The following is a 23,226-nucleotide window of genomic DNA, read 5'->3' on the forward strand; positions in this document are numbered from 1 at the left end:
TAAACTATTAAAAAACTGCAATATTAAGACAACTTTTTCAAATAAAAAAATTTTTTTTTTATAAACTTGGCCTAAAAATTTTTTATAATATGAGGGTTGGTGAACGACAGAAAACAGGGGGATATATGACCCTAATAAATAGTTATTATAGGTATTGATAGGTTTTAGTATGGGAAAATTAGCATGATATTTAATTAAAATTTCATACCAGCATAAAGTAAATAAAATGTGAGCAAAGCAAAAATAATACAAAAAATGTAAGGAACCTTAAAACAAAAATAATTTTTTCCATGAATAAATTAAAAACTAACATGACTAAGAATTATTAAAAAATAAAATTTTACTTAAAGTACATTTTATTTCGTGATGACGAGACAAATTCAAGCCAAACTCCAAAATAAAGGGATTTCTTTGAAAAACAAATATTACTTTTTTACGATCCAATAAATCGTAAACAAATATATGTTCAGCTTCAAATATTGAGTGCGTTTTATTTTATTGAAAACGTTGTAAAACTCTCAACCTGCCACATCCCTTAACTCAATCACCTTTACAGACGTTACTACATTACACGTAAGAGTATTGCTATTTTTATCTGAATTAGAAATTCGGAGGAAAGATTTCATGATGAATGAAAAAGAAATATTGCAAACAGACATCAATCAATAAATATTTACACGAGATATAATATAAAACACACAATAGGGCCTAAGATATCTTTCTTACATTTATTTAATGCAATATCAATGCAAATATAAATACTACACTACAAATTTAAAAATTTACATCAAAATTTATATAGATTATTTTCTTAATTTTGCTCAAGCGTGACAATTATAGTTATATGTTACGTTATGAGGATGTTTTTCTTAAAAAAAAAACTGTTGAACTATATCAAATATTTCTTGATAAATAGCTCTACTAATCGAGGAAATAATTTCCTTTTATGGCATTTTGTAAAATGTATTAAAGGAAATTTTTCCTTAATTGCATTTTCTGTTTTTTTTAACTAATATGTTTTAAAATATTATTTAAAAAAACTAAGTAACAATAATACATTTTTTTTATAAAAATAAATAATAAAAATAATAATAAATTAAAAAAAAATTAGATTTAAATTATTTTATATATAGCATACTTTTTGTAAACGTTAATTTTTATTATTACATTAGTTCCTAAAATAAATAAGTATTAAATTTTATCCAATATTGGTTGGTTTTTTCATAAAAATAAATAAAAAACAAAAAAATGCGGGTATGATATTTTGCGACGAAGGACCATATTCTAAACTTTTTATCTAATTACGCGATGTAATGGTATTAAAAAATAAGAAATACAGAACTTTTTAACCATCAAAACAAACTTTTAAGTATAATACATGAAATAAGGATAAATTTTAAATTCCAGACATTTCATATACATTTAAAAAAAAAAATTATGGTATTGTAAAATCGAAGCAAAGCAGCCAATTAAAAATAGTCAGTTTTAAAAAAATTGTGTTTTATTCAAGCATTGAGTATAATCTCAGAAAAATAGAATGAATGTTAATCCTTGATATAGACAGATATTTTGATAGATATCGATATCAATATATATTATTTAAGCTCGATATATCTATTTCCTGAAACAAACACTGTGCGAACTTGCTGCAACGTGAATCAGGAATTAAATTTAACCACGTTTCTGCTCAAGTTCATACAGTCAAGTTTAAGAAATACGATTTGTATGATTAAATTAGCACCTCTTTGAGGTTGCTGAAAATTTGAAGACTATTATGGTTCAAAATGCACCAAACGCTCAGAGTAAGGTTGGGGACAAAATCTAATTCGACTTTTATATACCTAAATGGACCGATTTATGAAAGTAGTATAGTATTACAACAACAATACTATTTATATCTTAATTCCGTTCATATGGTAAATCGATACCATATGAACTTTTTTCTTTTTTACCGGAAATGGCATTACTATACAGTATGGTAATTTTACCAGAATTTTTTTTTCTCCCTGCAGAAATCACGAATAAAATCTTGATTTCTTCTGCAATGCTACTCTCATGTACAAAAAAAAAAAAAAAAAAAAAAAATAAATAAATAAATAAAAAATAAAAAAGAACGGACTACCTGAAATAACTTTCGAGTTAATCTGCACGTTCTAATACTCAATCTTAATGGTTTGGGAGGTAGCCTCAACTATACAAATTAATGCAGACAATATTTTAATATAAAAGTTAAGAAATGAAATCAAACACAAAAGCGTCAATAAAAATATATTTCTTTCGGTGTATTCGGATTTCTCACCCCCCAAAATATATTTGATAGTCGCAATCTGGAAAATAGGGTCCCAATAGTTTGAATAGGCGAGAGGTCCAATGTGCGAACCCCTTAATGTTAATTTTATATTTTTCATTATTTTAGTTTTCAAAAGCGAATTTTAAAAATACGATATTTTAAAAATTGGATTTCTTAGGGAACTTTTAACTAATTTCGCTTTGATTTTGTATTTTGTCTTCTAAAATTACATTCCGTGAAATGATGTCAAAAATTGCACACCGCTTTTTTTACTATTCATAAATTAATAAAAAATTATTGAATTTTATATTTTAACAAATTAATAAAAGAAATAGAAAAAAATAATGAATATTTAAAAAAGTTTTTTTTTGCATGGAATTATCTTTGGATAAATGAACTTTATAGCTGTTTGCAAAATTTTTTCAATTCGCTTAAAAAGTTCTCAAGATTTGGCAAAATACGCACAAATAAAATTGACGCTAAGGAGTCTGAACTTTGGATCGACGTATGGAAATTTTTTTAATAAAAACCAATATTTAGTCATTTGAATCATTGTCTTATTAAGAAATCTATTGTTCTTTACAATGTTTCTGACATTTTGTTTTATTTCATGACCGTCGTTGAGAAGCCGATTTAATTTTTTGGGTTTATGACTATTAATGTTCAACTCCATATCCTTGTAATTTTGAACCCAATCCAGAAGACAAAGGAACTCTTGGAACATTTATTTGGAGAAGTTTACCTTCGTGGAGGACTTTTTGATGGAACTAACCTGCATTTGGGTTACATGGAGGGGAAAACTACGCAAACCACCCTCGGTCAGCCTGACGACAAGGAGACTGTGGCAAGGAGAGTCTAACAACTTATGATCCGTCTACCGCTGACGATATTTTACGTCAGTACTGTGGTCGATGCGAGTCGAGTGTGTAATTCCTATCGATAGCGATTGCTGGGATTCGAACTCGGTTCCCCTCATTGGAAGGTGAACACTCTATCTCCTGAGCCATCACGGCTCCCTATGTTTTTGGAATTAAAAATCTGATTCCGTCGAGGAAAAAAAATTTCATTCAGAGAAAGTACGCTTTTGTGTTTGAATTTGTATTTAAAAATATCGCCTGTACTAGTTAATTAATATATTTGAGGTCACTCCCTGAAACTATTAAGATTAAGTTCTAGAACAGGGGTTTCCAACTTACATGGGGCCGAGGGCCGCAATTAAAAACACCAGTCAAATGGCGGGCTGCAACTTTAACAAAATTTTATATAGGACTCTTATGTTTGAAGGAACATTAAATATTACTGTCAGATTTCTATCAAGTTGTTACAAACAAACGTATTGAATTACTAATTTAAATTAGAAGTACATTTTTAAGTAACATACACGATTGATTTTGTATTTTAAATATTTTCTTTGATGCAAAGCCTAAGAAATAAATTTTTTGCGCCGTTGGTATGTTAAATTTCACAGAAACAAAGAAATTATAAATATTATTAATTTTTTTTTAACGAAATAAAAGTATTTTAAAACCATACAGTTTTTTTTACGAAAATTGTTTGCAAAAAATGACAACTAATATATTTTAGTTCGCAGGCCCTAGAAAAAGGCTTCGCTGGCCGGATGCCCCAGTTCTAGAACGTAAAGATTTGATCATTAGATCAAAAGTTATTCAGGGGGGGTCCGTATATTTTTTGCGCATTGTATAAGAACTTTCATGTGCCTATCATTTACAGTTAGACACAGTATTCAACCTGAAAAGTTTGATAATTTTGAACCTAGGTGTTACGAAGCATAAATAATTTCAATTAGCATTTCAAATCATAAATATTGGAGATACTTAGGAAAATTATCAAATTTTAAACATTCTGTGAAGTCATTTAAAAACGGATAAAAAATTTAAAAAGCACTTTTCAATAATCTTTTATCAAGCACGGCGTGATAAAAATAATATCTTTACGAAATGTGTTACGTTTTACGCGATCTATGTTACCATCCGTAATAATCGATACACTTCACCAGTTTTTCGCAATGTAATCAGCTTTAAACATTTATGTGGAACAAAATTTCAACGATTTATTTTTTATTGTTTTCATAATCATATTGCTTATGGGGTGTTACTTCATATGAAAATTACAAATTTTCTGAAACCTTACAAATGCCATGTTGGTATATGAAAAAATAAATTTAGAGGGAAATAAACGGAAAATTAATATTTTCTTAAGATCATTCTTTTAGATCAAACCATAGACTAAGTATATTAAGAGATTACAGGTTAATTCTAGATCATGAAAAAAAGACAATGCATATTTTTTAAAGCTGGTCAAAATGGCTATTTCCGATCAAATGCGCACATCGATTCTTGGCGATGATATTATTTTGTACTTTTTAGATGTTGAGTTTATCGTTTTATTTTAGTAATTTTAATTGAGTTTTGGAAACTCGATGTAATCGTTTGGTAATTTGATTTATTTATATTCGTCTGAATAATTTTTAAGGATTCCAAGTGTCTAAGAAAAAGTACCTTTTTTTTTTTATTTAACACCTAAAGTAAAATTGGTCAAAGCCTAATCTGTAATTAAGGAAACATTCCAATACAAATTACATTGGCGTAGGGAAATAATAAATTTGAAGGAAATTCAGAAACATAAAAAAAATTGCATAATTTGAAAACACTGACAAAAAATAAACAGATCCAGATCGATATTCAAACATAATTTATTCATTTAGAATTACTCTGATATTTGTGTACATAGACGGAATGTAATAATTTTTACGCAAAATAATAATCTTAAAGGGTTATACTTTTCATACATATCACAGCATTCATGAGAAAAATACAAAATATTCACTCAAAAATACAATAGATAAATTAGATAAATATGTTTTTGTTACTCAGAGAGTGTATTCAATTCGAATTTATTTTTAACTTACAGTAATTCAAAATTATGTGTGAAAATTATCATAAGCCTCAATGTTTACAGTTTTGAAATTTGAGATCATCTAAAAATAAGTGTCAATATTTTAATTGAGATACTAAATTTCTTGATATGCTCATCCTCATCTGAATTAAAATTTATAATGTAACTAAATCACTTTTTCACAAGCATAATTTACTAATTGATAAAAAGATTTAAAAATTCATTCAGTTGGGAAAATAAATTATGCTCCTGTTTTTAAAAATTAATAAATAGTGGTGAGCATTTGAGAAAAGGCAATATTTTTATTACATATTCATTATTATATATCTTTGCGATTTATATTATTTTCATAGATCGAGTTACTAATGCTAATATGGTTTTTAGAGTAAGTATGTTTGAGAACAGCGACATAGTTTTTTCAATATTTATATTCTGACAGAGGATAATAATCTAAATGATTTTCTGGTGCTATTATTTTAGCTACATCACATTTTTTTAGTTGATGACCTTTTATGTGAAAAATACATCAAGAGCTAAAAAGATTACAAGCAAATAAAACTTTGGAGCCTTTCCAAAAAAATAAATTCTTTTTCCAAACAAATGTTCTTCATTCTCAAAACTTAAAACTACACACATTCCGTGTTTGTATGCTATTCCTGAAGCTAGTACTTTTGAAGTTTGGAAAAATTGTTAATAACCTGCTGGAATGTTCGTAATTTCTACAGAAAAATATTTTTATCAATAGGCTTTGCACAGGTTATAACAATATTTTTTAGGACTCTTTCTTGACTACAAGTGTTGGTGCCTTTGTGCTAATGAAAGAAGATAATAAATAATGTGATTTATGCTAATAAAATGTATAGGAATTAAAATAAATTGTTGCTCTATGGAGAAAAATGTTAAAACTTTTCAACACCGGAAAAAAATATTTCCAGACCAACTATTTATTAGGGGGGCATTTTCTTAGGCCTCCTTTAACCCACAAAGATGCCGGAAAGGAAAGGATGGTTCTGATATTTTAAAATGTTACTATTGTTATTATTATTATTTTATAAAATGCGACTAACCACCCAAGTAGAATTTCTTCTCATGAGAAATTGGGAATTCAATTCTATGCAGGGTGATCCTACTGAAGGAACTGTAAACTGTTAAAATATAAAATGAACAACGTGATCACCACTTGGATAGATGAAAGAGTTCGTGTTGAGTCTATGAAGGTATGGTAGCTGATTAACATGCATGCAGTATTAATGTATGGTATTAAAACTCCTCATGTGTTTATGAGGATTGTCTTTTTTAGTAAAGTTGTTATGTTTCATAGAAATAGATAGATTTCAGAATAACAAATTACTTTTATAATTAAAAAGAAACTTTTCAGATTTGAAAAAAAAACTGAAAACATTTATTTTGTTTTCACTGGCAGGTACTGAACTTTTATTCTTTACCTCGGAAGATGCTAGAAGTGTTGCTCATTTAACGTCACCCAGTGGGCCCCTGTGAACCATAGGCATGGAGGTGATTCCACATCACTCACGCCACACTGCCACAGATACCCGTTCATAGGGTGGTCCACATTCATATTTCATACATAATGACAACACACTACACACTGAGAGAAACATCCTAAGCGGGATTCAAACCCGCGACCATTGGCTTCGCAGTCAGGCATGTTAACCACTCGTCCATCTGGCCGGCTAACTGTAAATATTATAAGGAATACACGTGATCATTTTCATGATCAATGAAAACGTTCGATCTATCCTAAGTTTGACTTTTCCTTCCTTCCCCAACAAAACATCTAATGTGAGCTAATTTAATATACATAAATTTACAAAAAAGAAAGAAAAAAAGAAAGAAAGAAAAAAGGAATAAATGAATAAAAAGGATAAAGAAAAATAAGTATCGGAAGCAAAGTATTTAAGATTATTTAAGTATTTTTTTATTTATTTAGATTTAATGAAAAAAATATAAACTTTTTAAATACAATATTTTGTTTCGTTTAAAACTAGTTTCGCTTAGGTAAAAAATATTAATAAGAAAATCTGTTTTTTAAAAATCATAATAAGAAATCAACTTATTTCTAAATGCTCTAAAAAATCTTGTTCTTGTCCATATTTTGTTCAAAATTTCAGTAATGTTCTTGGTGAATAAAATAACTTAGAGCATTGTTTTCTTTAACGCTAACTTCTGGACACTTTCTCTGCTTTTTTGCTACCTCATGCTCCCAACCAATTTAATACAGAAATCCAATTTCCTTTAAAGCGACTGCAATCTACTTGAGGTGAAATGGAGTATAATTTGCTTTAAAAATTTTACTACAAAGGCATTTAAGAAAGCACAGACAAAAACTCGTACAATTATGTGGCATGACAAACGAAAAGGAGCAATATAGAATGATGCCACATGAAAATCAAAACAGAAGCACAGATAGTGATAAAAAGTTTTAATCCTAACAGGAAGTACTTACTATTTTTCTGTTTTGTTCGGTAGAATGCAATTAAAACACGGACCTAAAAATTTTTGCCGGCAGTAAATTTGGCGGAAAGCTGTGCTGCTAAAGATTAATGTATTTACCGTTTATTTGACTCTGGTATTGCACTTATACATATTAACTAGAAAATTGTTCCAAATGGTAAATTACAATATGAATTTCATCTAGATGTTTTAAAATTTTAGTTGCAATTCATTTCTTATAATACGAGGAAATTTTTTTGAATCGGATAATTATTATATTTACTTAATTCAGACATTGCTAAATTTTAGATAAAATATATTTGTTATATTCGTAGTAAAATAAATTTGTATTAACTTTTAATTGTTCTGATTGATAAATTACCATATACATATTAATATATTAACATGATATAAATTATTCTAATAGGCCACTTATCATTGTATTTCATTTGAATTGAATGATTCTTTTTGTAAATTGCCTGTAGAGCAAGGCTCTAAAATGTAAATAAATTGACGGAGTGAAAGTTCAATGATCCGTTAATATTCTTAAAAAGGCATTTCACCTTCACCTCAATCCCCTCCCTACCTGTCAAATCGGATTTGTTTCTTTTCATTACTAATTCAGTATTTAAATGTGCAACTTTAGACTCACAATGTTATTGTAGACTAAGTAATAAATCATGCAAAACACCAATAACTGTGTCATTATTTCTAAAGAAAATTACTCAGGATTTTTTTTTGTCTGTTGCCTCTATTTTTATTTATAGTGATTGAAGAAAACAATTTGCTTTAATTAGGAAGTAATTAAATATTGCACTTTTCAGGCATTTTTGCACGCATTTACACACTTTAATTTGCAGTGTATTTCTTAAAGTGGATCCCGAGCATATTTTTAATTTCTTTTTAAAAAAAAGTATAGAATTTTTTTGTGCTTTTGTTCTCTTTAATGAGTATTTAAAACTCCTTCGCAAGTTTTCCCCTAAGAATTTTTAAAGATTAAATAAATATATTTTTAAATCTAATAAAATTTATATTTTAAAAGCTTTATGAAAAAACTTTTTTTTAAAATGATCGATATAACTCAAAATATTATGCTTTAACTGTATAAAAATTGTCAAAACATTTTTTGCTAACATTAAAAAAAATCAAAAAATTTTCTCTCTTCTTATGTGCATATTTTTTTGCTGCTATTTTATCTCTTTCTGAAAAAAAAAATTAAATAAAATATATGAAACATATGTAGATCTATATAGATTTTCCAAATTTTAAAGAATTATAAATTTCATTTTTTGGGCTATATAGTTTTAAAGCATTTAATGATCCCGCCTTATTTAATATTCAATAAAAAGAAGAAAAAACCGAAAATAAGTTTATATCTTACATTTATATTATTACATTTTATTATTATTAACTATTGTGTTTATATTATTATATTATATCATTATCAATTATTGCATTTATATTATTAATTACATTATAATTATTATTATTTTAGATAATATTATTATTATAGATGATATTTATTAATATATCTTGCATATTCATTCAGCACAATTCAACACATTCTTTTTGTTTCATCATTTTTAAACAACAATAATAATAATTCCTAAAATCTTGAAAATTATTCCTAACCCGTTATATGCGCATGATTTTATTCCACTGCATGCGATTCACGAATGGAAAAGAGCAAGACGGCATAGGAAAACCTGGCTTTTAAAAAAGAATTTTATTGTAGCATTTATGCTATCGAAGGCAGCAGATTGAAAGTGGGCTCCCAAATGGTTAGTTCGATAAAGCACACTTACTGGCTATCCTAATGAAAGTGGTTAATATTTGTGCATAAAATATCATTTATTAATAAGGGCATATTTATGAAAATTGCAAAGTTAATAAAGAGATGACACTTTTGAATTTAAAAAATATTAAAAAAGTAGTCCATTTTTAAAAAATTTTCCCCGAAGTTTGAAGAAACAGTTCTCGCATGGAACAGTTAAGCATTTGATTCTGTTCTGATATTAGAAAATATGTCATATTCGGAAGAACTATCTTGTAGCTTATATAAAATTAAAAAGAATTGCCTCTCTGTTTTTGTTCACACATTTAACTAAGGAATGCTTAATATTTTCAAAATTGAACACATTGCAAGTTTAGGAAGAAATACTAGACATTTATTAGTAAAAAATTAAGAGCAAATCAATGTGTTATTAGAAGAAATAAAAGATTAAATAGAAATTATGGGGGAAAATAGTTGTTGGTAACCTAAGAAGTAATTAATCATTTATACTGCTGCCATCTGTTGCAATTATTTTTAAACAGAATGTTCCAAACAAATAATAAAAAATTAGAATAAAATAAATAAATGTTACACATTTCTTTGATTCTCATAATAAAATGAGCCCCTTTCGATTTTTCAAATTTTAAAGATAACTTTCATTCCAAAAAATCTTTAATATTTACTGACTCAAAATCTCCCTTCAGAATGACTAGTTTGTGAAAAATAAATAATGATTTCGAACAAAAAATAAAAAAAAAATATTTAAAAAAAAAACAAAACAATTAAATGATGAAATTTCTCTTTTTTTGCTCAAAATTTTAGGTTACAATATGCTTTTATAATTCAGGATTTTTTCTCGAAATAATTTATTATAGCTGAAGATAAAAGTTTTACAAAGTTCAAGAATATTTCTGCTAAGAGCTATTCTACATATAATTTATTCAGATAATTCTTTTTTTTTCTTTCGAATTTCTACTGAGACTTATTTTTACGATAATTTTTATAGCCCAGAAATTTGAAATGTAATTATAACGTTTTGCTATAATATATAAATTTAGACGCTCAGAAATATGAAGAATTACCGGCAATGTGCACATTTAGCTAAACAATCACGAATTCTAAATTATTTTACGCCACAATTTTTTTTTAAATAACGTTAAATCCATTGTCATAATATTATAATATTTTTTACGATTGAGTATCAAATATTTTGCTACTTAAAACTACCAAACACCATAAAATAATTAAATCGCTTGGATCCAAATATCTTCAAACTATGGATTCAAGACTATAAGTCTGATAATTATGAATTATTATTTTGTTGTTTATTTTCTGCATCTATTTTCTGCATCTATTTTCTTACTTTCTATTTCTATGAAGCTGGGAAATGAATGAACGTAAATTACATTGCCGTTTTCATTATTCATTTCACTTATTAGTTAGATATATATTCATCACCATCTATTCATCCATTAATTTGATAATGAATTCTTTCTTAAAACTTGACGTAATACGAAAGTGTCGATAATAATCATCCCTGGCATGTATTTTTCGAATTCTTCTCAACAATTAGACGAAAATAAGTACCTACATTAGGGGATCCCAAGTTATTATTTTAAGGAATAAGAAACGAAAGCGTTATCGAAATGAAGCGAATCACTACTGAGGAAGACTGGACTAAAAGCATCAAAATTATTTCGGTTGACAGTGAAAACAGAAGTTGTAAGGCAATGTTTAGAGACACGTCCTTATTCCATCTGGCAATCAATTTTGTTTTGATGTTATGGTGACGCCTTCCTCGGTAGTGATTTGTCAGATTTTTATACTGTTTTTGTTTCTTCGTCCCCAAATTATTATGCAAAATGTGTAGATATTTTTATTTTGGTTTCGACAAGGATTTAAAAAAGCTTAATAAAATGGTAGGTTAATTCATTTATATTCAAGAAATGCAGATGAGTGTTTTATAAATGTAATTAAATGATCTATTTTAATAACAATAATAACAACAAGAGAATGAAATAACAGAAATAACAGCTTGAAAATAGTTATAAAAAAAAGTTAAATATTTATGTCAATAACAGGTGCTTTTGCTCCTTCCCATCTTCGGATGAAAACTACCATGTCGTAAACACAGCTGACTAAATGCATTGTGGCCAAAACTAAACCTGTATACTGCAAAAATAAATATATAAAATAAGAAATGATAATAAACTATACAAGTGATAAAATGAACTAAATTCTGTTTTATGATATGCGGAAAAAAAGGACATTTCAGGCGGATATTAAAAATTTCATTCGTTTCAAAAATAGACAAATTGGAAAGAGAGGTCGACATGTTTTAAGCACTCAAAAATGGGCAATAATTTTTGATCGCTTGTAACATGTCGACAGTCATTTCCAATAACGTCTGGCAAGTCGTGAAAATGGGGGCCTATTTTCAGTTTCTGGGGATTATTTATTTAATTTCAGTCTGATGCTATATTATGATTTAGTAAATATGATTTAAAGTATAAAAATTCTCCTTTTATATTCTTACCAAGGTTCTGGGTTTGAATCCCGGGCAAGGTATGGATGTTCTTTCATTCTCTGTACTATCTGTCCTTACTGTGGGAGAAACGTTGGCCCAACTAATAGGGTGCCCCTGAAGGAGTGGTCAACAAATCTGCCCTTCAGATGCCTGTATGACCTTGGTCATTCTCCTGGTGGGCATTGGAGAAAAAAAAATTCCTCCCAAGGTACCTAAAATACATTTACTCTAAAAAAAATTTTTTTTCCTACACCGATTTTTAAAAAAAACTTTATCAGTGAATCGATATGTTGCCATAATGTCCGATCCAATGCATCTGCAACTCCGAAAAAAAAAATGATGCATGTGTTACTCTCATTGCTGCCGATTTAGGTTTTGTTCCACCAACGCACGATTTTTTTCTTCCTTCTTTTTATTCTCTGGTCACTTAATTTCGTGCTGGAAACGAAATTCAATTTGCTACCTAAAATACTCGACTCAATGTTACTCTGGATTTTTTTTTTTGGTGCAATTTTATGATTATTCATTCTTTGAAGAAACATTTCTGATGCGTTACATAGATCCAGACATAATTATGTACAAGAATTGTATTCTTTTTTTTTACAAATTGTATTGCTCAGCACAACGGTTATAAGCTTGGTTGTATGGTAGGTAGGGCACATCAGAAGAATTTAAAACTACATAGCAACCCATAACCGGAAAAGTCGTCATACGCCGCAGGGAGCGTTTCCACTACTATTGACCAGCTCCTCGTGGCCACTTAATTACTATTTTTATTTACCAAAATTATCATAATTTCTGTTTTCTTAAAAATTTCATGGAAAATTGGATTCAAATTGGCCCAGAAATAGCTGCCTTATTGTAATTTACATTCATCAATTTAATTATCGAGCTCTGCATGTTGAATCACCAAAACCATCGTTGTCAATAGTCCATTGGGCAGCTCTAGTGCGACGCAAATGAACTACAACAACAAGGTAAAGGGCGTAAATTTAATGCAATCCTCATTCAAAAACTCATCGTACTTCTAGTGCATTACGAACTTCATGTTCAAATCCATATATGGCAGTACTTTTACTTTCGTTACTTGTACCGCCGGTACAAGTAAAAAGTACGTACTTTTACTTGTACTTCGTTACTTTTTAAATTTGGTACTTTTACTTGTACTTTCGTTACTTTTTTAGGGAAAAAGTACAAGTATTTGTAACGGAAATGTTGAATGAAATCGTTACTTTTTTCTAAAACTCGTTAAGCGTTCGAAAAAAAATCCAATCGATATCCAATCGTAAAAAAATTATATATGAAATATAATACTGCAGTACCTTCTAGTGCTCCCGTGGAGCGCTTATTCAGCGTGGCTAAGCACGTTCTGAGAAATTCTCGTAGCAGACTCAGTGACACCACTTTCGAAATGCAAATATTTTGCAAAATGAATAAAAATATTAATTAGCAAGTTATTTTCATTCATTTTCAAGTTTTATGCATATCTAATACATTTTAAATAAAAAATGTTGGATTTTGTTATTACGTTTTTCAATTTTCTTTTTGAACTCACTAATAATACATTTTTGTCTTAATACATTTTTTACAAAATACATTTTTACCTAGTACATTTTTTTACTAAAATTATGTTTATGCCTGACCTTGTCAAGGAACGCCCAGTCAAATCTCTAAGAACTTCAGAACTATATTGAAAACTATTATAATTACTATTTTAACTCTTGAAAACTCTAAGGTATTAATTTAGCCGCTGATACTAAAATTCGTTTAGAAATTTTAATTATGCCGTTAGGCAGAAATGTTCGGAAAATGATTTTCTCGCATGACTTCAGCATTAGCCATTGCTGAAAATAAAAATGTAGACTGTTCTGTTTCAACTTATACTGCACATTCAATTATTTTTTACTAGCTCAAAGATCACAAAGCTATCTGAAACCCCGTGTTTGCTTTGTTTATGTTTGTGCTTTCAAAACGCGTTTCTGTAGAGTAAAACAATTTTAAATCAAAGGTAATTTAAATAAATAAAAATAATAAACTAAAAATTAAAATCAATAGATAAAATTTCTTTTTCGTGCAAATCCATAAAAAGTTTGATATTAATATTATGTTTATTTTAAAATTATATTATACGATTATATTATAAAATTATATTATACGATTATATTATAAAATTATATCATAATATTCTTCCGAATTTAAAAGTAAATTAATGTCCATAACTTTCAAAATTAAAAATAATTAAATAAATAACAACAATTTTGCAAAAACATTAAAGAACATAAGAATATTATTCAATGAAATTTTAGGTTACTTTGAAATTTCGCTTTCCTAGAAATGTACTTTTAAATCGTTACTTTTTTTGTTTAGTACTTGTAGTTTTTACTCGTTACTTTTTAAAATAAGAACTGTTTACTTTTTACTCGTTACTTTTTTTAAAAATACTTGTACTTTTACTCGTTACTTTTTAAAAGTAACGTTGCCATATATGTTCAAATCTTATTAAATGGACAGAGGAAATTCGAACTTACATTTAAAGGAGGGGAAAAATAGTTCAAAATTTCATTCTTACCAAATCGTACTATATTTGTTTTACATAAAATCATCGTTAAAGTGGTGTTTTTTACGTTCCCTTATTAGACATTTTCTTTTAAAATATTTGTTTTACAATTTGAAAATTTCTATTGATGCTAATCTTCGACAATAGTGAAAGAAGCAGATTTTGATAAAGAGCGTATTTTTACTACAAGTAATTTTATGTAGATTTCTGATATTTTCGATTTAATCGCAAAACACATTCTACTTCAAGTTGCAACACATTCGGTAGGTTAGACATTGTCTGAAATTGCCTAATATTCGACAAAATTTGCCGAATAAGGAAAATTTTTGAGAGATCACAGTGACCTCACAGTACACCAAAGTATGTGTAAAAATCATGCACGTATTCACCGTTTATAGCAGCGATGACTCAGTAGTTAAAGCACTGAAATGTCATTGTAAAGAACTGGAGTTCGATCCCCAATGACGGATTGAAGCCCATTCAGTTACAGATTGATGAGTACCAGCTTGTCTGGAAAGTAAAGTCGATCTGTGGGCAATGACCATATTGCCAAAATCATGCTGCAGGTTACGAAATTATAGAGGTTTAACCTCCATGACACCCTTGGTCCCCAAAGGAATGTTCTGGGAATGCTTTATTATTCGCCGTTTAAAGCTGTTTAAAAGCCACCAAGTACAGAAAATTAATAATTTAATTTTTGATGCATTTAATAATACTCTGTTAAAATTTTCCCTCTGAAGCAACGACGCAATAACGGGCAACAGTCTGTCATCCGAATAACCGTAAAGTTTATGGTTAGGAACGTCTCTTTACCTTTACGGTTTTGAAACCGTTTAAAACTAGCATAGTCTCTGGGCCATAAAAATGAAGCTTGCAATAGATTTTTAAGGGTGCTACGCCATTTATACATGAATTATATTAGCCTAGGGTTACCGATTGCAGTGTGAACTAGAAACTCTTCATGAATTTCAAACACTGCAAACTCTTCATGTATTGAAAGAAGAAATAGTGTGTTATCAGTTCATGGATTCGAACTTCTATTTAAGATGCCCTGTTTAGCCGGACATGAGATTGACCGATTAGCATTCCCAGCTATATATACTATATGTACCTTGCTCCATAGAGCAAAAGGTCTTCATCTGGTAGGCCTTGTTAGCGGGGATAGAATCCTGATTGTTAAACCGTATTAGGTAAAAAAAACAATCAATAAACGTTTTTTCTCACACTTAACACTTTGAATATCACCTTTTTTTATGGTTATTTGACTGTTTTGGTTGAATATGGTAAAATAACAATTAAATAAATTTCTACTTCACCATTTTTACCGAGATATTTTTAACAGTGTAGAAATTTTAGCCCGTGTATATAATTTTACTTCATTTTTGACATAGATTCTAAAAATATATGTAAAGGGGGATCTTTATAAAGCACCTTGCGTATAGGTCGATTCCAGAACATTTCATTCAACATAATAAATAATTATAATGCTTCATTACCGAGGCTGCTTCTTTTGCTTTTAATCCAATAACCATTTTCTTCTGTACTTCCACATCTTTATACTGCACAACGTTGCTCACGGATGCTGCAGCCATCATAATAAATTGCACCAAATCAAATATAAATGGCTAAAAAAAAGAAACAAAATATAACATTAATAAATGAACATTTGTAAAATTCAGTAGTATATTTAAACGAAAGACATTACTCACATAAAGACTGGATAAGAGAGCCGTATTGCTGGTTGAACTAAAGATTCCAGAAATAACCATCACTATGCTTCCCATGAAGGAGAAATAGTTTACGAGTAAGTAAAGCTGCTCCCTCGTCGTGGAAATGTAAAAAGGAGTCACAACAAACGTAATTTCTCGTTCGTAAAATGTGCCGTAGAACCCAAACATTGTCACGTGCAAGAGTGCAAAGAACTGCTAAAAATGTAAGTTATTATATTATCGAGTATGATACTAGTATCACAAAACAAGGATAATGCAGTGCTCGAAAAAAAATATGAAGCCGATGAAAAAGTTGTCAAATGTGAAATACCACTGTTATGACTGAGTATGTAAATTTATTTTCCGTTTGCAACTTGCAAATGTAAAGCCAAATTGCTTTTTTTTATATTCCGCATATTATTTAAATCATGGGGCCGGGATAGCCTGGTCGGTAGGGCACTGGTCCCATGTCCGAGAGCTCGTGGGTTCGAACACCTCCGGCCGAAGACTCCCTGTGTAGTAAAGTGACTGATGCACGTTAAATCTGGCGAGTTGCAAAAGTCCTCCATGTTCCCAAAACAAATCAATACCTCTGGGGGTACTGGATTGGAGATCGATCGTTCTCTGATTCAGGTCAAAATTATGATCTGTGGATGTATGAATGGGTCCGCCCTATAAACGGGTGTTACGTACGGTGTGGTAGAAGTCGAAGTTTTGGCCGTAGATGGCGCCATTGGATAAACAAGAACAACCACACTCTCTCTGCCTAAACAGGCATACGTCAACAACAACAACAAAATTTAAATCATGGCAAAATTGATATAATCATTAAAAAGCAACTTGAAAAAAAAAGCATAAAGTCGATACTAATTGCGCCATTGTCAGGCATAAAACATGCGAGAAAGTCGTTTGTTCCAGAACAAGAAAGAAAATTTGAGTTGTATAAAAGCAGATTTAGGTAGTTTACAGGCGCAATTCAATGCCAATAAGGGCAACTCATTTAACGGAAGGCGAACTATGTAGAATTTTAGCTTTTAGGGAAATGGTCTAGAATGGTTCTCAAATTGCAAGAAGCATAGGAAGGTATAAGGCTGCAGTGAATAGTTATCTCAGAAATCCTGAATGCTGTGGCATAAGCTGTGAATTGAAAGGAAAAAATGTCATCAAGGCAAGAAAGACGAATCTGGAATCTTACTGGTCACGGTAAGATGTCATCTGCACAAATTAAAAATGAAATACAGTTGTCATGCAGAAATCTCCTCTCGTTTAAAAACTATTTAAGTAATAATTCTAACACTCAATTTGAAAATATTAAAGTTAAACCTCTGCTTACTAAATTACACAAAGATGCACGTTTAGCATTTGCAAAGAAACATCTTAAGAAAGGAACAAATTGGAGTGATGTGGTTTTTTAGGAGGAAAGGAAGTTTAATTTGCATGGACCAGATGGTTGTCGATATTTTTGGTACGACTTACGATCTGCACCACAGTTATTTTCCAAACGTCGATTTGGTGGTGGGTCCGTCTTGGTTTGAGTCACTTTTGCAGCTAGTTGTATAACTCCTATTTTATTTATACAAACTAAAATGAATTTAATTATGTATCAAGATACATTGGCTATTATTGGAATTAATTGCCTATTTCTTCTCTTATAACATATGGAGACTGAATCTTCCAACAGGTAAATGCGGCAGTCCATATTTCATATTCAAATAAATTTTGGACGAAAGCAATTGAGGTTAAATCCCTTGAGTGGCCATCTTCTAACCCAGATGTGAATTCGGTAGCAAACCTTTGGGGTATATTAGTAAGAGACATTAGCAAATCTGGTCGATAATTCAAGTGCAAGTCGGATTAAATTGATGCAATCAAGATGTCTTTGAACAATATTGATATCATTTTACGAACTCGATCTTGGTCCATAAATACGAGATTGATAAATGCGACTGAAAACAAGGGATTTCGCATCGATTACTGATGTAAATAATGTACCAACTTTATACTTTTCTTCAACTTACTTTGTGCTGAAATCTTATTATGACACATAAAGTAATGCGTAATGTGTTTAATATAGCAAAATGAAAATAATGCTATTGTTTTGATTTTGATTTTATTATGTCTTAATCTATGGCTATATTATGAAATAAAACCACATCAGAACTTTCTTTTTACGTTTTATCACTTTCTGCAGCGATTTAGTACTTTTTTTCAGCACTGTACAAGCGTCCCAATAATGGCCGACGATTCCGAAACCCAATTAAATAAAAATGAAAGGAGATAGAGACATACGTTTCATTGATCTTGTAAAATAATTTCTTTTGAAAGAAATTCCGAAATTTCAAAATTATTTACGACAACAGATGGTACTGCTAACAGAAAAAAAACTTTGATTAAAGAAAAATGAAAAAAAAAGAGAATAAAGGGCAAATGAAAGTACAATAAATTGACAAACTAGCCTGTCAATTTTTTGTACTTTCATTTGTGCCTTATTTACGCTGTTTTTTTATTTTAATCTGCGTAGCACAAAATGTAACTCTTTCCTTTGTTAAAAAAACACTGTTTTTAGCAGATTGCTTGACCATTTCCATTAGAATTAATTGCTAATTTTGTTCTCGGATAGCACCACGCAAAACTGAAGAAGATAGAAATGCATGATTTGCTGCGTTTTGCTTTAGAAACCTTTTAATTTCACCAAGTTTTAAAATTAATTGAAGAGTTTTTTAATAGATGGTGCTGCTGACTTAGAAAAGTTTTAAACAATATTTGCTGTTGCATGTCAGACAGTCCTAACTGAAAAATGTATGCACAGATGAATGCTTGTTTTGTTTTTCTCAGACTGGGCCATGCTGTTACTGCAAAGTGTGGTAACTTTAAAAACATTGTTGCCTAGCTTTCAGTAGCGTCATCTATTGACGATTATCAAAACTAATTTTATAATTTAATGTGAATAAATTAGCTGGTTTCTTTAGCAAAAATAAGAAAACGTTTCGTTTTCCTTTAAATGCTTTTTTTTCTTCAAATCAACAACCAATTTTGGAAAATTTTTGTAAAATCACAAGTAATTGAGTTATAAGCTTACACATTCTACAAGTCGTAGAAGGCCCGGTATGGTTAAAAAATAGAACTTATCCCTTCTGCCAAAAGCAAACCTATTGCGCAATGGTGTGATTTGCGCTTCATTAGCTCTCAAAAGATTTTCTGTTAAAACTGTAGATGACTTCATTGTGCTAGGCCTGGAAGTTCGGACAAGTTGACTCATGTCCGTAATCGGTACAGCTGCGCTTGTACTTGCTATGCTACCTGCTAGGCTTCCTGATATAGTAGGCACTTTAATTGGCATAAAGCTTCTCTTACTTCGGTTCCTCGGTGACAACATGATTTCTCAATTTGAAGCTGAAAGAAAAAATTTGAACTTTAAGATCAGGTTTGATATTTTTCTATATATTAAGATCAGGTTTGATTTTTTCTATATATTTTCAATATATTAAATATTTGAAAGCCTGCTATTCGCTAGGTGTTCCCCCCCCCCAAAAAAAAATGACCGGTAAATTGAAAACAAAATCATTTGAAAAAAAGCGATTTTTTTGTATTCTGCTTAGTAAACCAGAGATTTTATTTGCAACAAGTTTTCCTAATATTTTTTACAAAGTTCGCCCGATATCGCTGCTGACAGAATAGTATTATAGCAGTGTTCCAAAATAATCCCCATTCGCCAAGACATCGCAATAGTCTTCAATTGTTGACACTGTGTAGAGCTTTTATGGAGTCACTAATAATGTTTTCAAAGTTTATTGTTTTTCAACATGTTTTCACGTTTCACTCTTAAGACTTCGCCATTCATCGAGTTGTCCTTCATTTTCGACAACTTTGTTTTTCACTTTTTCTTCGCATTTCGCACTTCTTTCTAGTCTGTCTGTACACCTGGACATCATTTTCATAGCAATAAATGAAGTTAAAAGTATAATTAAAAGGATGATTTCAGCCTTAAATTGGCTCCCTAAACCAAGCTATCAAACTTCGTCATCTTCTAGGTTGTCGTTCTTGCATTAGAAGCATTAGCTAAATCTGAATGTTAAATCTGTTGTGGCTAAATGTATGTAAGGAATAGAAGTTGCAGTAGCAAGAGTATAAATTTAATCAAATACGTGTTTCCAAAAAACGAAAGCTTATTAGGGATGTTTTTTTTTAATTAATAATATATGTGCCCTTCTTTCGACTTCATCGTTTCGACCATTCGATTCGATCTTCGACTCGACCATTTCACTCGTTTTGGCATTGCTCTTACAATTTTTTCCGATTTCGTCCGATTCGTCTGTTTCTACTCGAATTGATGAAAAATGATATATTTTTGTACTGCAATTCGTTTTTTTCTTCCTATTTTTGCTTGCAGCTATACACATATTCTGTATAAGTTTAAGATCTTGAGACTTTTCAGCACATTCATAAGAAGCCCCTTTCTTTTTGTCATAATATTTTTTCCTTTAGTTGTAAGTATGACAATGGACCAAATCTCATTAAAAAATTCCTTTTTCTTGGAATAGAGAACCTACTTTTTAACTGTGATTTTATTCTCTTTCTGTCATTATTTTCCGTAATAGTTTCAACTTCATGACAAATAAAGAGAAAATGTAAAATGTGTGTTTAAATCAAAATTAAGTCTTATACGGGTGATTTCAGTTATAGCTACGTTGAAACTGCTTTGAAATTTCACACAAGTAATAAACTACTGTCATATATTTGACTAAAATAAGATGACTTACGATGACTTATGAAACGAAAGGAAGTAATATGATATTCGTTGTAACGACAGTAATATTATACCAGTAGTTGCACTAATCTCATTGAAATTTTGGCTTAACTTTGGTTTATTTTTATTTTATTATTAATTTTTAAATAATTAGCTAAAAAAACAAGTTGTTAAAATTAGAATTATGCGACAATTTTTAGATTATCGTGTGAGAAATTAAGTTGTTGTTGTTAATTTACGTCGCACTAGAGCTGCACAATAGGCTATTGGCGACGGTCTGGGAAACATCCCGGAGGATGATCCGAAGACATGCCATCACAATTTTGATCCTCTGCGGAGGGGATGGCACCCCCGCTTCGGTAGCCCGATGACCTGCGCGCGAAGTCGAGCACTTTACGGTAGCACAGTTTAACGAGGACCAATACCGCACATCCTCGGTCCCTACGCAGACTGATCCAAGTTGTCACCCACCCGCACACTGACCGTAGCCAGTGATGCTTGACTTCGGTGATCTGCTGGGAACCGTGTCTTAACTATCAGTACACTGCGGGACGCGAGAAATTAAGTACTTTTGAAGGAGATTATTCTCAATCTAAATATAGATGGTAAGATTAGTAAAAAAAAGTTGAGACAATCACAAAATTAAAAGCACTTTGACAAAATGACGTCTGATCTAAATTTTTGGAGCTTTAAATTTTATGCAATGGCTGGAAATACAACCTTTTGTCAACATACAACCTTTTGTGATTATAAATCCTTCTTTCCTCAACTAATTCTAACTTCCGTTCGGTTCAAAGCAATATTTTTCAAGCTTTATTTTCGACATGGCATCTTTACGTCCTGCACAAATAATTCAATTTTATGTTGAATTTTAACTATAATAAAAGTTTAAATAATTAGATTTTAAGTTAGACGATTTTTGAATTCTTGCTTTGTATATTCATACTTGTGCGAGTCTCATGGTTTAATGTCCATACGTTTGGTTAAGGCCCCATAGATATAGGTTATAGTCTTAAAAGTTAGACCAACTTCATCTTTGTATATCTGAGTAAAACAGCGATCCAATTTATTTTTGAACCTTTACGAATGGCAACGTTTTGAAACTATGGAATTTTAAACAAAACATTTGTAAGCAAAACTTTGCTTGTTTTCATATTTTGCATGCCTTTGCAGGAAAAAAAATGATTTTAATTTGAGGTACCTGGTATGCAAATTCCCTTTTGTAAGATATCCTAAAATTTCAGGTAATGATATTTACAAAACCTAACTAATTCGAACACTAAATAATCAACACAAAACATTTCAAGTAGGTTGCCAAGATAAAAACCAAAGTGAAACAATAAAAATTAAATGAAAGCAGTAGCAGCAGTCAGAGTCACGTGACACCAACTATAAAAACATGTTACAATCTCTAACATACTCCCACCTTGCAAAGTTAGGCTTATTGAACTTTGCAACCAAAATTTTACGAAAGTTGGAACTTTAAACTAACTGGAGCTAAAATAAAAAGAATGTTCATAAGTCTAACCGAAAAGAAATTTTGATGCTTCTTCCCGACTTAGTTTTAGGAAAATAATTCACCTCTAAAGCTTCATTGTTTTCTACAAAATTGTCAGTCTTTCTAGCAGCTTTTAAGACCTCAATATCAGTTTTGGTAGACACTTCTAATGGGTGAAGCCTTTGAAATGGACGGATCCTTTCACCCTTACTGGTCTTCAGTTTTGCAACTCTAGGAATACCATCTTTACCAGGAAAAATTTCTAAAATAACTCCAAGTGGCCAATCGATACGACGGACATTGTCATGTCCTATTAACACAACATCACCAACGTCTAAAACGTTATTTCTTCTTACCCCTTTGTGGACTAAAAGAGCAAGGTATTCATTTCGAAATCTTTGTCTGATGTTTTCACGTAGCTTCTGAAAATGCTTTATTCGTTTTATGAGGCAAGATCGGTCTACATTATCTAGATCTGGTGTTTCGCAGTTACCGCCACCGTGAATAAACATTTCGGGTGTCAACGGTACTAATTCATTTGGATTATCTTGTATGTAAGTGAGTGGCCTGGAATTTATTACTGACTCACAGTCACCATACATGGCAACGTTACTTTTAAAAAGTAACGAGTAAAAGTACAAGTATTTTTAAAAAAAGTAACGAGTAAAAAGTAAAAAGTTCTTATTTTAAAAAGGAACGAGTAAAAAGTACAAGTAAAAGTACAAGTACTAAGCAAAAAAAGTAATGATTTAAA

General features: G+C 30.2%; 1 protein-coding gene across 2 annotated transcripts; it reads right to left on the minus strand.

Annotated features, from left to right (window-relative positions):
- Positions 1-11,415: 11,415 nt before the first annotated feature.
- On the minus strand, positions 11,416-21,835 carry LOC107451206 (uncharacterized). 2 transcript variants are annotated; one of them, XM_087163577.1, is made up of 5 exons: positions 21,713-21,835; positions 19,307-19,620; positions 16,228-16,440; positions 16,015-16,143; positions 11,416-11,606 (listed from the first exon to the last, which is right to left on the minus strand). In XM_087163577.1, the coding sequence occupies exons 2-5, from the start codon at positions 19,601-19,603 to the stop codon at positions 11,493-11,495; spliced, it is 753 nt and encodes a 250-aa protein (XP_087019703.1). In that variant the 5' UTR covers positions 19,604-19,620; positions 21,713-21,835; the 3' UTR covers positions 11,416-11,492. The 2 variants fall into 2 exon arrangements, with proteins under 2 accessions (XP_087019703.1, XP_087019672.1); XM_087163546.1 differs by having other exon boundaries at positions 16,228-16,443.
- Positions 21,836-23,226: the final 1,391 nt, after the last annotated feature.

This window comes from Parasteatoda tepidariorum, chromosome 1, assembly GCF_982258835.1.
Source record: "Parasteatoda tepidariorum strain Cologne lab strain chromosome 1, Ptep-v5.0, whole genome shotgun sequence".
Lineage (NCBI taxonomy): Eukaryota > Metazoa > Arthropoda > Arachnida > Araneae > Theridiidae > Parasteatoda > Parasteatoda tepidariorum.